This window comes from Paracoccidioides brasiliensis (genome assembly GCF_000150735.1).
Source record: "Paracoccidioides brasiliensis Pb18 unplaced genomic scaffold supercont2.1, whole genome shotgun sequence".
NCBI lineage: Eukaryota > Fungi > Ascomycota > Eurotiomycetes > Onygenales > Ajellomycetaceae > Paracoccidioides > Paracoccidioides brasiliensis.
In genome coordinates, this window is record NW_011371358.1 from 296693 (window position 1) to 311399 (window position 14707).

At 46.9% G+C, this 14707-nt stretch overlaps 2 protein-coding genes across 2 annotated transcripts; one reads left to right on the top strand and one right to left on the bottom strand.

Annotated features, from left to right (window-relative positions):
* Positions 1 to 20: 20 nt before the first annotated feature.
* PADG_00090 (uncharacterized protein) lies at positions 21 to 5141 on the top strand (the record flags this gene model as incomplete). The annotated part of the gene is made up of 1 exon (XM_010757388.1): positions 21 to 5141. The coding sequence occupies one exon, from the start codon at positions 21 to 23 to the stop codon at positions 5139 to 5141; it is 5121 nt and encodes a 1706-aa protein (XP_010755690.1).
* Positions 5142 to 10777: 5636 nt separating this feature from the next.
* On the bottom strand, positions 10778 to 12080 carry PADG_00091 (transcriptional activator hap2; the record flags this gene model as incomplete). The annotated part of the gene is made up of 2 exons (XM_010757894.1): positions 10778 to 11430; positions 11471 to 12080. 2 exons carry the CDS (start codon positions 12078 to 12080, stop codon positions 10778 to 10780), a joined length of 1263 nt encoding a protein of 420 aa, XP_010756196.1.
* Positions 12081 to 14707: the final 2627 nt, after the last annotated feature.

A 14707-nucleotide genomic window follows, 5' to 3' on the forward strand; every position in this document is an offset into this window, starting at 1 on the left:
GGTAAGAGTACGGCCGTTCAATGGCAGAGGTTAGTTTTTCCACAATCCTCTTCTTTGCCCCTGGATTTCGTGCCACATGCGTGACTGCATCTCGCTCCACAGGCGCTGCGGTTACAAGTCTTCTGTTGGATGAGAGGACATTCAAGATACCTTATGCTAACTGGGAATATTTACAACCCTCGACAGAACTGGACAGGAAAGCGAAATGCATCGTTCAAATGAAAGGCACGCAAACCGTGCTTATACCCCCACCTGGAGCAGAAGAAAAATCACGGAAAGGTGGGAAACAAGGTGGTGGTAGCGTCGAAGGTCCGAAAGTATTCGCGTTCGACAAGTCTTACTGGTCTTTTAATCGCAATGATCCCCATTTCGCTGGCCAGGATGACCTCTTCAATGATCTGGGCGCGCCGTTGCTGGACAATGCGTTTCAGGGATATAATAACTGTATTTTTGCCTACGGACAGACTGGGTCGGGAAAATCGTATTCCATGATGGGATATGGCGAGGAAGCCGGTGTGATCCCCAAGATTTGCAAGGATATGTTCAACCGAATCTCTGAAATGCAATCCTCCGACAAGAGTCTAATTTGTACTGTGGAGGTGTCATATCTCGAGATTTACAATGAAAGGGTCAGGGATTTACTCAATCCTGCAACCAAGGGAAACCTCAAAGTTCGAGAGCATCCTTCAACTGGTCCCTATGTTGAGGACTTGGCGAAATTGGTTGTGCGCTCGTTCCAAGAAATTGAACACCTGATGGACGAAGGCAATAAGGCTCGAACCGTCGCAGCAACGAACATGAACGAAACATCTAGTCGATCACACGCGGTCTTCACCCTTACAGTCAGCCAAAAGCGCCACGATACGGAGACCACCATGGATACTGAAAAAGTTTCCCGTATCAGTTTGGTTGACTTGGCGGGTTCAGAGAGAGCTACTTCAACTGGCGCAACCGGCGCACGTCTGAAAGAGGGTGCGGAGATCAATCGTTCTCTCTCTACTCTTGGTCGTGTCATTGCAGCATTGGCAGATTTGTCCTCCGGAAAAAAGAAAAATGCTTCCATGGTCCCATACCGGGATTCCGTTTTGACTTGGCTTCTTAAAGATTCTTTGGGTGGTAACTCGATGACTGCTATGATTGCGGCTATATCGCCAGCCGACATCAACTACGACGAGACGCTAAGTACACTGCGCTATGCGGATTCCGCCAAGAGAATCAAGAACCATGCCGTCGTTAACGAGGATCCCAATGCAAGAATGATCCGTGAACTCAAGGAAGAGCTTGCACAGCTCAGGAGCAAGCTTGGTGGAGGGGCGATTTCCGGAAGCTCTGGTGGCTCTGCTGGCGGTGCTCTTGCTGAAGAAATCTACCCACCTGGCACTCCGCTAGAACTACAAATGGTATCTATAGCTCAAGCTGATGGGACAATTAAAAAGGTTAGCAAAGCAGAAATTGTTGAACAACTGAATCAAAGCGAAAAGCTTTACAAGGATCTCAATCAAACCTGGGAAGAAAAGTTGCAGAAAACCGAAGAAATCCACAAAGAGCGTGAAGCAGCATTGGAGGAATTGGGCATTAGTATTGAGAAGGGGTTTGTCGGGCTCAGCACTCCCAAAAAGATACCTCATCTTGTTAACCTCAGCGATGATCCTCTCCTTACCGAATGCTTGGTATACAACATTAAGCCTGGGACAACTACTGTCGGCAACGTCAATACTGCTGCAACATCAGAAATTCGACTGAATGGCTCTAAAATACTTCATCAACATTGTAGCTTCGAGAATGTCGATAATGTAGTCACTATCGTTCCTAATGAGGGAGCTGCGGTAATGGTCAACGGTTTGCGAATAGATAAACCCAAAAGATTACGAAGTGGTTTTCGAATCATTCTAGGTGACTTCCATATATTCCGGTTTAATCATCCACAAGAAGCTCGCGCCGAAAGAGTGGAGCAGAGCCTCCTCCGCCACTCTGTCACCACCAGCCAGCTTGGGTCTCCTGCTCCGACAAGGTCAGGACATGACAGATCGATGAGCAAAGCTGGGTCAGAAGTTGATGGTGATTCCAGCAGGGCTGAATCTCCCTTACCATCACAACGAGGTCGAGATTCCGATTGGTTCTATGCCCGAAGGGAAGCTGCAAGTGCTATTTTGGGACCCGATCAGAAAATTTCACATCTTACCGATGATGAACTTAATGCATTGTTTGACGATGTGCAGAAGGCCCGAGCAGTGAGGCGCGGACGGCCAGAAAGCAAACTTATTGACGGTGAAGATGATTCGGATTCGCTTAGCTCATATCTTGTGCGGGAAAAGTACATGTCAAATGGAACTATAGACAATTTCTCTTTGGATACGGCTCTTACCATGCCGGGGACGCCACGGCAAGCTGAGGACGACGACGGAGAGTCAGACAATTCCGCGCTTCAATTGGTTCGTGATGACCTGCAACGGCAGCTTGAAAAGCAAAAGGATGAGTGTAAAGGAAAGCCTAAAGTAGTGGGGACCGCATTACTGTCTGTGGAAGAGTTACTTGCAGAAAAATTGCGCATGGAAGATGCTCTTAAGGCCGTGAAGGAAGAGTTCCAGCAACAGTTGCAAAAACAAAAAGAAGAGTTTGAAATGCAGACAAAGGAGAGGGCATTTTTAGCTCCACAAAGGATGTTTGAAAACGGATTCACTCAGCTCGACCCAGAAGAGATTCCAATAGCTAAGTCGGTTGTTCTGCATTGGCGACAGCGGAATTATGTTCGCATGGCAGAATCTGTTCTTCAATACGCCTCACTACTCAAGGAAGCACAGGTCATGAGTCAGATAATGGACAAACAGGTTGTTTTCCAATTTGTCATCGTCGATGTGGGGCACAACATGGCGTCATCCTACGATCTGGTGCTGAATGGCATTTCCAGTGATGACGACGTCACCCTAGAGGACGCACGGAAACCGTGTGTTGGAGTTAGGGTAATTGATTTCAAGCACAGCGTCATATATATCTGGTCGATTGACAAGCTCCAGCGGCGTGTTCAATCAATGCAACAGATGCATCAATATATCGATCGACCTGATTACATCCAGCACTTCAAGCTCGAAAATCCATTCTCTGAGACTTGCACCCCTCAATATTCGCTAGTAGGTGATGCTGATGTTCCGTTAGCTGCTGTGTTTGAGTCGAGGGTGCAAGATTTCTGCGTTGAAGCCATCTCGCCGTATACCCAGAGCGTTGTTGGGATTATTAAACTATCTTTGGAGCCATCTTCCGCACAAGCACCTTCGTCAACTCTCAAGTTCAACGTGGTCATGCGGGATATGGTAGGGTTTGCGGAACGCGAAGGAACTGATGTACATGCTCAGCTCTTTGTCCCCGGTGTTTCGGATGAAGGCGGTGCCACAACGACACAGATGATTCGTGGCTTTGATGAAAACCCGATTAGGTTCGAGAGCGTTCATAGTATGAGCCTTCCTCTCAATAGCCCAAGAAGTTCAACTTTGAAAGTGAGCATTTATGCGTCGGTTACGACGATGCATCTTGACAAGCTGCTCAGTTGGGATGAAATGCGCGACTCGCCCGAAGAACCGCCCCAGAAAAGGAAGACGCCACGGATTCCCGAGTCGGAATTCTATCAGGAAGAGCGTCATGATGTGTTTGTTCGAGTGCAAATCCTGGAACTGTCTGAGAATGGGGAATACCTCCCCGTTGAGGTTGTGCAGAGCAATAGTCTCGACGCTGGCACTTATCAACTTCATCAAGGATTACAGAGACGCATTGTGGTCAGTCTGACCCATAGCTCAACTGAGAACCTGCCGTGGGAAGATATCACTGCTTTGAGAGTTGGTACCGTTCGGCTTCTTGATCCATGGGGAAAAATTCCGGATGTGGACCAAAAATCTGCGGATGTCCTTCTACAATTGATACAAGAACCAATGGTAACTGACAACGCTGACGGGACGTCTAACGTAACCCTTGTTGGACAGTGGGACTCCAGCCTTCATGGGTCATTATTGCTTGACCGAACGACTGCGGACAGATACAAAGTCCAAATATCCCTTCGCTGGAACTTGATTTCACCCCGTCTTCAGGATCATATTATATTTGAGCTCGATCAAACGCTACAAATACTAGGTCGAACTTATATACGGCCACAATCAATGTTCAAACAATTTTGGAACTCGTTCCGTATTGTCCACTCCACAGTGGGAATATTTTCCCTTGCAGTTCGGCCCATATCAGCGAAGCGAGCAGCAGACCTCTGGCGCATGAATACCCAAAATGACTATGTCAAAGGTGAAGAGTTATTAACCACCTGGGCTCCACGAAAGGTATCGCTAATTCGAGACTTCGTTGGCGCTCGAAAACGGCGGCAGCGACTTGCCGAAATCGACGCTGCCCGTGGAGCACACAGTACACGCACCTTAACCCCTTTGCCGACCAATGGGCGATCTACACCGCTCCAAGGCCAGGACAGCAGTGAGCGACGGGACATGCTGCTTCGGAAGTATCTCGACCTATGGTCGACCAAAAGGGACCTGACCGAAATAATCCTCTTCAAAGGCCATACCGAACAGCCTCTCCGTGGGGCCGGCTTTACAAGAAATCCCTCCTCTATCACCAGCCCATCCACAACAAGCGCCTCCCCAACCTGCAGAAGCGGTGATTGCTCCCCTATCACTTCCGAACAGGGACAGCAGCAGCAGCAACTACAACAGCCGCCGTCGAAGCCTCGTTTCATTGCCACAATCCAACACATCCCCAAAAACCCCACCGTTCTCAAATCCGGTTACCTCTATACCCCGGATGACACAAACCGCCACTGGGTGCGGCGTTTCGTTGAACTCCGCCTCCCATACCTCCACATATACTCTGTCCCGGACGGAGATGGAATCAACGCTATCAATCTGCGCAACTCTCGCGTCGACCATGAACCTGATTTTGCTCGGCTCCTGGATGATGGTGGCGGATCCAGGGCTGGGAACGGCTTGTCAATGAGGGGTCGACCGAATGTGTTTGCCGTCTATGGGACGCAGAACACATTCCTGTTCGCAGCAAGGACGGAGGCACAGAAAGTTGAGTGGATTTTGAAAATTGATCAGGGGTATTTTAGTGCCCCGGCAAATGGCAACGGGAGTGGCAGTGGTAGTAGATGAATATCTTTTTCGTCTAGATTGCCTTCAACTTATTTGGTTAGAGAGCAGTTCCGATGTCATTTGAAGAGTAAGAAATATAGATGTCGTCGTATCTCCTTCGGTTTTCTTTTCTTCCCCCTTTCTGTTGTCGTGTATAAGCTATCCTTTTCTCCTAAACTTTTGTTATTCTCTCATGGTTTAAACCTGACGCCTTTATGTTTTCCAACTGACACTTACATAGTGGGATGACCAGCATATTTTCCTTTCCCAGTTTTTCCCACTTACCCGTTGCTAGCATCGTGTCATCCACCCCGTCAATTTCTTTGTATGTGATTTGAACGCCTCGCGGCTGCGACCACCAGATCGTCGCTCATTATAATCCCCTTCATATGTTCCATATATATACTCGTTATATGTTAACACAGCCACCAGGCTAGGCGGGGCCTTTTTGATCTTATTGATACAATTTCTTTGACATTTGGTGACATTTTCCTTTATTTCCGTTCACTTTTTAATCTATTTACAAGATACCCCTCAGGTCAGAATCGGACGGAGACTTGAATATATAAGCCAGCTTTAATAAAGTTCCTATTTTTCATCTTGTTATCCCGTTTTCCTTCCCTTCATGTCTATCTTATCAATTAAACTTGTGTATGGTTTTAAGTTGCCTCATCGTCCCCGTTGCATAATTGTATCTGAATATATATATATGTCTCTGCATCGATCGAGTTAACGCCTTTGAATATCCGCACCGAATTAATTGATGGAGTATAGGCGTCCCGCGGATCCCGTTTCTTAAGACGTAGTTGAGTTAATTGCGTATTTTTATTTTTATTTTTAAATTTTTAATCATTAACTAATATCTCTTTATGTTAAATTTTACGCTGTGATACTTTTTTCATGTGAGTTGGTGGGATAATGAGTAGAATAATCCCTTAAGTCGATATCGACAGCAAAAATCGTCCTTCCTGTCAACAACGTGGATGGTTAAAATTATCGTTACTATTCTCTCAATACATACACCCAGACATCTCGAAACTGGTCAGTTGAATGCAGATGAGCCAGTCCGCCAACAGTTCATTCGCTGCCTTGTTTAGTTAACTAGGTTCTTCAACAACCACGGCACAAACTCTGCCCAACACATCGGGGGTAACTAACTAGTTGCAGAGAGAGTAAAAATGACATATGGCGTGCATGCACTTTAAGGCATCTTTGCCTATTAAACGAACTGCTTCGCGCAGGTGTTTGGTTTGGATCAATTATAATCACTGAATGTGGATCATTTAGTTATCCAGCCAACAACTCAGCGTTTTCCAAGTTGACGCGGTCTCAGTTAGCTGGTATACTTCTCTGCTTTGCTGCCCAAGCCGACAATTTCTGTTGTTGTTGTTGTTGTTTTATCCCACGTTTACTCTTTTATTCTTTCATTCATGATTCTTCATTCTGTTGCTATTGTAAATTTCACCCTTTGATTGTGCGCATTCTTGCACACAAAATGCACACAGGAAAATGAAATGGGTACCATGATTATGGGAAGTGGGAGATGGAAGGGAAAAAAGGTCACGGAAACCGAATATACATAGTGATGATTCTGCATATCCTGTGCTTCGCTTTTTGCCTGCTCTAATCCTCTCCTGTCTATAATTCTATCCCCCCGACCTAGAATGGCAAACGAAGAGGAAAACGAGATTCTAATGTCATATGAATAGATTAACCACTTTCAACGTAAGAAGGCCACCTTACTCATCGAAGTGGGTTACCGACACGCGCCCAGCGATAGACAGAAATGATGCTGAGGGAGTGTGCCTGTGTTGTTTACCGCAAATTATATTACCCCAGTTGGCAACAGCTGGCCTGGAGATGGTTTCCAAAAAACAAATGATAAGAAATGCAAAAAAGGGAAACAAAAGGAGAGAAGAATGCAGTAGAGAGCTGGGTTTTGAAGTATAGTTGGCTCCGACTTATTGGCGGTGTCTAGCGCCTTAGGGCATATTGAGAAGGTCAAAAATGTGCATTACACCCTATTTGTTCCTCTGCTGGTTAACATCCAGAGGCTGTGCAACATGGGCACAAAAGGTGGGTTCTAATTATCCGTTTCAGTCATAAAAGACTCGTCAAGGAAAGATATCCTGGATCGTCGGTGGTGGTCCGTGGATTTGGGGCTCCAAAACCCTTGTCCATCATCGCATTCTTCGCAAGAAGCAGTCTCCAAGGTAACTGCCAGGATGTCAAGCGGAGAAAGAAACTGTATGAGGAATATTATAATAGTATCAAGGGAGTAATTTGAATGAAGCTGAGTGAGGATGAGCAAGCACTATATCTAAAGTCATCGCAGTGGGGGGCGGGCAAGGGTGGATGTGGCAACATGGAATGATAATATCAAGATTTGTCCAAAATATCGTCCGATGTCATTGCGCCATAGTATCAATTGGTTATCATACATGTCAGGGACAAAGTCACAAGAGAACACCCTCATGCGGGTAGAATGCAGCAGCCTGTTTGACGTGGTGGGGATAGCTTCGCGTTAAGTTCACAGAGAGCATCTTGCCGCTCTGAATGGACGACGGATGACCCGAGGTGGGTTGGGTGGGTTGCAACTTTGGTGGAGTCTGACATTGCGAGCCCATGGATTAGATTGCGTTTGGGACTGGAGGTGGGATTGCACTGGGGGCGCCTTGTCCATCCACTCCTCCCCCCTTTCATCAAGCGTGAAAAATATTATCGGCCAGTCGCCTTTTTTTCTTTTCTTTTGTAAAACGTAGTGAACTTCCTAGGTGACGGCATGGACGAGCGGGTCCCGCTGCACTGTGCCGGCTGATGTCCATTTCCCATGTATGTGTATAGCCTATACACTCACGATACATCCTTCGCCGATCACTCAAGCAAACACTGGGGTTTCTTGGTGCTTGGAGTTTTTGGAGTGGCGGGAGTTCCCGTCATCGAATCCCATGGCGTCTCTGGGTATCCATTTGCTGCAAATGTGGCAGCTTAATGAGTCGCAGACATGGGTCGCAGATATGGAGTAGCAAGGAATTGAGAACAGAAGCAAATCGAGGAAAGGCCTGATGTGCACTGTCAGGGGTCGACTGGCCAGTGAGCGCCGTGAAACGCTGGTTTTTCCAAGGAAAGCACTTGGATGGACAGGAAATAGCCCCGTAAACAATTTAGCTTTCCTCAGGGAGTTCAGAATACTTCCATCGGCAAGGCAGACCGCATGCTTCCGCAAGCCCTACCAGACATGGCTATCAACTCCGACCCACTCTGCATTCGTAGGTCTATATTTGGGCATGCTGGAGATCACTGGACCTTTTACCATGTGCCATTAGACCTCTAAGTCACAAGTCGCATTCCCAGATCCCATTGTGCCCCACAAAACGTAACAGCGGCGTTGAAGGGGGAAAAACCCCCCGAAAAAAAGACTTAACCCAAGGACCAATCTCATGCCTAGAAAGAGGTATTCCGTATCTCACTCAAGACCAAAACCAAAGCAAATGAACGAGTTAAAGCGCCCAAGCCGAAACGAAGTAGCGTACGTGATGCTCAGAAGGGGCGGAATATCCCGTCTCCCGTTTTACCCTAGGTGGCTTAAATCCCCCCACCCAGTAGTAAAAGGCGCCCTGAGGGGAAAACGCCGTCCGTGACCAAAATCAGACATGCAGGATTATTCAGAAAATGCAAATTGGGACGATTGAGGCCGCTTTTATGTCTCTTGCGAGCCGTCTGGGTTTGGTATCAGGGATGTTGAGCAGCAAGCTCGGAGAAGAAGGCATAATAAAGAAGAAACAGTGACAGATGGAAATTGGGAAAATAAATTCGATATTTTAAGTAGCAATCAATTACTAGAAGCTGGCTGAAACTGATAGGAACTCAAGGGGTGGAAGGCTATTGAAGCAATGCAATAGCTAATTGCGGTCGTTCCAGTAGTTCAACTACACCGTAGTTATTCAAAATGGTTGGTTGGGAACGGAGCGCTGAGCAGCAGCAGGTGGATTCTATTTCCCCCGGCATGTCAAGCTGCTCACAGGCAGCTTGTCCACTGACCCAAAACGCCCAACAATGAAAAGAAGGAGATGTCGCACACTTCTCCACAGAATGTGTCTGGTAAACAAACTTCCCCCGCAATTCTGTTCGAGTCTCATCCATTTTGACGTTGGAGAACCAACATTTGAACAAGGGATTGGCCACGTGACAAAGCGTTGAATGTGTTAGTCATCGGATTCTGTTTGGTTTCTTCCATTGGCGGGAAGGAGCTGGGCTGGCTAACTAATATACGCGTATATCACGTGCGGTGGGGCGGTTTTGACCCCGGGCAGGTTCATGCCCAACAGATTCATTAGTAACTCACTGATAGATAGTTGGGGTTTTGCAATATCCAAAAAAAACCGCGCTCGGATTGACAGATGGGTTGATTATATAAGTCTGCCTAAAAGGTACACATAAACAACGAAACATGACATGAAGTGAGCTCATTCATCAAAGTTTTGCTGAAGAGTAGGATTGTAAGATTTTCAAGAGGAAGTATTTTAGATGGAGAATAAAAATAGAACAGTAAAAGACTGAAAAAAAAAAAGGCAAATTGTCAGCTGAGCTACCTATATAGAGATATATATATAGTCATATTTATAGGAACTAAGAAACTCTGTCATGAATACCAACATGAAAAAAACTAAATCAAATTCAAGACGTGGGGGGAATCAAATTTTTTTGGTCCAAAATAAAATTAAGATTAAAAAATAAAGGGAAAATAATTTAAAAAAAAGGGAAAGGAAGAAAAGCAGAGGAAGGAAAAAGATGATGACTTTTTTTTTTTTTGGTGGTCCCCCAACCCAAATCCCAAATCTCATTCTTGAGGATCCGTTTGATGAAAAAACAGAATGACTGACTTGTATCTTGAAGCGAGGGGAAAAAGAGAAACGAGGACAGAGAGGAGGGGGGAGGGGGGTAATTCCAAATTGATATCAATAATGCGCAACGAAGCGTATCGGGATGGCCGTGGTAGTATATAGTAAGCGTGTAAAAAACAATAAAATCTCAGGAAAATATGAAAAAAGGTGACAGGAGAGGGAGAATCGAATGGCAACTAAATGGAAGAGGGGAGGGGGGGATATTTTCATCCATGACCGGTCCGTCATAAAATGACAATAAACAATAGTTAATAAGGGGAAGATGATTTAGGTAGAAAGGGGAAAAACATAGAAACAATAAAAACCGAGCGGCAAAGAGATTAAAAAAAATTCACACGCAAGAGGCACAACCCACATACGCACATACACGTATGGGGAAAAAGAGGAACAATCACAAAGGGCTCAACTGGCTTGATAATAATAATAATAAAAAAATAGAGAAACAACAGAGAAACAAAACAACAAAGCAAACCCGCAATTACACCAAGCAAACATATATATGAGAGAAAATACATTCCCATCCCATCCAAGCAATCAGATCAAATCGATCAAGCAACATACGCAACACAGATGCTCCGAAAAAGAGGAGGAAATAAAGGGGAAAGCACACACACACACACACACACACACACACACACACACACACACACACTAAACAAGTATCCCTTTGGGCATGACCTCATACCTAGATGAAAGTAAAAATAGAGACAACAAAATGACACATCTCACCATTTCACAGCTAAGCTACACTCGCTACCCATCATCATCCCCATCCCCATCACTATCAACATTCGTGCTCGGCCTCCGCTGCGCCGCCGCCGCCGCAGCAGCAGCAGCAGATTTCGACTTCTTCCCTGACCCTCCATGCGCCTGCTGAATATTCCCCATCGCAGAAGCCTTCCGCTTCTGACCCGGATGCACATTCGACACACCGCCACCGCCATCACCATGTCCCTGCGCCGCGTTGCCATGCACGTTACTGTTGCTGTTATTATTCACCTTCCCTGATTCGTGGTTATTATTCGGTATATTCTCAATCCCCGTCGCGTTAACGTTGGCATTCTTTTCCATCTGCGCTACTTCCTCTGCGGTCAGGAAGCGTCCACCTGGCCCTCGCGGCCGGGCGCATGGCGTGATTATGCCTCGATTCGTGCAGGTAGGGTTTTCGTCCCTTAGATGTAAGGCGGAGTTGGTCCTCGAGTTTTTGCCGGGCGACGCGTCGTTTGAGGATGCGGTGGAATTGTTTGGCGTTGACGTAGAGGGGGGATTCTTCGGCAGCGCCCGCGCCCGTGGCCATTTCGGGGGATGGTTGGTTTTGTTGGTGGGGTGGAGGTTGGTGGGGGTGAGAATGGGGGTGTTGGGATGGCGCAGCCATGGGGGAGGGTCCTGGGGGTGGTCGTTGCATGCTGTGATTCAATGTGGTTTGGGAATTTTGTATATGTGGACTGCTGATTTGTTGGCTCATGCGGCGTTGTTGTTGCTGTTGTTGCTGTTGTTGCTGTTGAGATTGTGGTTGAGGTATAGACGGGTTTTGGGGCATTTGGACTTGATTGGATAGTGGTGGCATTTGCCCAGAGACTTGCGGGGGTGATCGCGGATGTCGTTCATTTTTTACTTGAGAAGACGGCAATCTAGGTGAGCCGCGGGCTCCCGGTGGCATGGCGCCGCCCATCGAGTCTTGATGCATTGGTTGATAGTATGTATGGTTGTGTCCGGCAGCGGCCGCGGTGGCCATGGCTGCTGCAGCGGCCGCAGCTTGAGTGGGAGTGATTCCATATGACTGTGGAATCTGAGCATACTGTTGAGGAAAGTTCATCTGCTGATGTACCTGGCCGGGCGCGTTTTGTGTCTGCTGGTAATGTGACTGTGAAGGCAGGATCGGTGAGGATTGGTGGTTTTGGTGAGGGTGCTGCATGTGTGCCTGAGGATTTGTGGGCGATGTGATAGACCCGACCGGCGGGCCAGCATTGGAGGGGGAGGTTTGATAAGTTGGCATGTGAGAGGACGCGTGAGGATGCTGGTTGTGAGGTTGTTGATATTGAGGAGGATACTCCATGATGGCGCGGTAGTTGAGTAATTAACTTTTTATTTACTCTTCTATCGATCCAGAGAAGGAGCTGAGGATGCAGGGCAAGTTATGCCTGGCTTTAAAACTAGCGGCAAGCGTCGGAAGCGCGCCAATGGAGTCACAACAAGCAATAAAATTTAGTCGAAGGCAGCGATTACTCTCCGATCGAGGGATAGTTAAAGGACAGAGGCGGACAGGATAGGGTGGGACGGGGGACGAGTATCAAGAATGCTGGAGGGAGGACGGAAGAAGCGCGACGTAATGATTCGATGGCGCTGGAATGGGAAATCTGCAGCCTCTCCGGTCGCGTCGAGCACCTAATGCAGCAGTGGGATGGTCACTGGATTTAGGTCAAAATGAGAGGGGACAAGGAGACCAATGTCAGCGTTCGGCGCCAAATGGCCGGCTGTATGTACATACAACACGCACACACAAGTTCGACACAATGGGACGGCGATAAATTCAATGCGACGGTAATGTTGGATTGAAGGGAAAAAGGGTATAAAAAAAGGTAAAATGAGATTTAAACTGTTCTTTTTAAGCAATGGTTAAACAGGGCAATCACATTGAAGACGTGGTTGGGCTCTGATGCAGGAAACCGGGGAAAAGGTAAGGTGGGTGGGTGACAGCACGATGTGTTGTCAAACAGCGGTGGTCGATTTTGTTTTCGTCTCGTTTCTTTTTTCCCAATTTTAATTTTTCGGGTTGGTTGAATTTAGGCAGTGCTCGTTTACTTTTAGGGTGTGGGGGATGAAAAAAATGGCGTGCAATAGTTTCAAGCGACGATAAGAATTGGGAGAGTCAGAGAGAAAAACGAGCGGGACAAACAAAAAAAAAAATGCCGCCAAAATAATTGAAGAAAAAATAGGTAAAATAGAGAAAATACAGGCTCAACGATTGACAGCACAAAGGTGGCTGAAAGTTCGCGTTTTGCAGTTGGATTCTCTCGTTCGGGGCAAAGATGGGCTGTTTAGCGTCTGCCACGTCGATAGGTCAGATCTGAGGCGGTGCCCAAAGCTGGTGACTGGAGCCGGGTAACTTCTGGGGCGAGAGTGGGTTACCGGGACTGCCAAGTAGGGCCAAGTCGAAGGAGAAAGAAGATGATGATGTTATGGAACTGGGATCCTGATGTTAGATGGGGAAAACGACCAGGTCAAGAACCAGCCATGCGAGTGCAACGTTGGGGAATGGGCTAAAAGGGGGGAACTAGAGGGGGAATCGCTAAACAAAAATCGATGGGGCTGGGAGTAGGTAGAGCGAATGGCAAGAGAGCAAGGGAGGAGATCTGACAGGGTCAAGGGGCAATCATGAAGATGAGGAAGAAAATAATATAATAAATAAAATAATAAAATAACAGGTAAAATCAGGGCAGGAAGTTTTTAGAAAGATCAAGACTGTGAGGCTAGGGAGCGACAACAACAGACAAGGCGTCAGCTAAAATGGGTGATGAACAATTAAGTCAGTTTTAGCCGGCGGCGAGATGCAGCAAGGCAAGGATGATGATTTACTATTGGGAGAAGAATGCGTTGGCAAATATGAGAACTGATGCAGGTTACATCATTGTTCATCACAGGTGGAGAAATTCACAAGAGAGGGGGATAAAAAAAAAAAAAGAGAGAAGTGAAAGAAGACTTACCAGGAATAGAAAAAGGGCTCTAGTCAATTGAAGCAGAGCGAGTAAAATAAAAGGGAAATATATATGGAAAGAAAAGAACGGAACAAATAGAATAATAAATAGTTATACAAGATGATGAAGGGCGTGTGGGTGGTAGTGCTCCGGAAGCGATTACAAAAATCCAAACCGCTATCTTAATTATTGATTCTGCCTTCCTGAAATTTGGATGTTTCAAAACGCCCGTCGGAACCGCCGTTGGCAATGCGCGGATGCGACGGACGGCGGTGGTTGGATTTTGCAGCAAGAGAACAACAAGGCGGAGATGTTCCCCCGGGGGGGGGTGAAGGAATAAAACACAACCCTTCTAATATTCTGAAATCACATACGGATGATCAGTATGGGTAGTGCTCTATCTGAAACTAGGTAATTCACAATAATATGGGGGTTAAGGACGTTAGAAGCGCTGGGGTGGGAGGAGGAAAGGGGATAATTGATTGGTAGAGAATAAAGAAGCTTCCTCTGCCCAGGCAGGCGACGGGCGGGTGAGCCGGACGGGGGAAGAAAGGACACAGAAAGGGCCGAAGAGACGTGTGCGAATAGCATCGCTTACCGCACAGATCAGAAGAAAAAGCCTTGGGACGCTGGGCGGGATTAACCCGTGGGAGTGGCGGTAGTGAGAGTGGGACGTGGTTGTAGAAGATATATAGCTGCCAACTTACCAAGGTTATTGAGCTGGATTGGCGGCAAAATGTGGAGAGAGTTCAGTAAATAATGTCAATAATAATAGACGCGGTGGACGGCGGGATGGGCAAATCAGCGACAGCAAACGTGACTTTGACCAATGCAAATAAAACGCAAAAGGAACAACCCAGAGATCCCAGAGACCCAGAGACCCAGACAGACGAATAGGGAGGCAAGCCAGAAACAAGAACGATGGGGAAGAACCGTGGGAATTGGCGAGTAACAGGATTTGGGAGAGAGGGGGGGAGGGGGTGGTGGT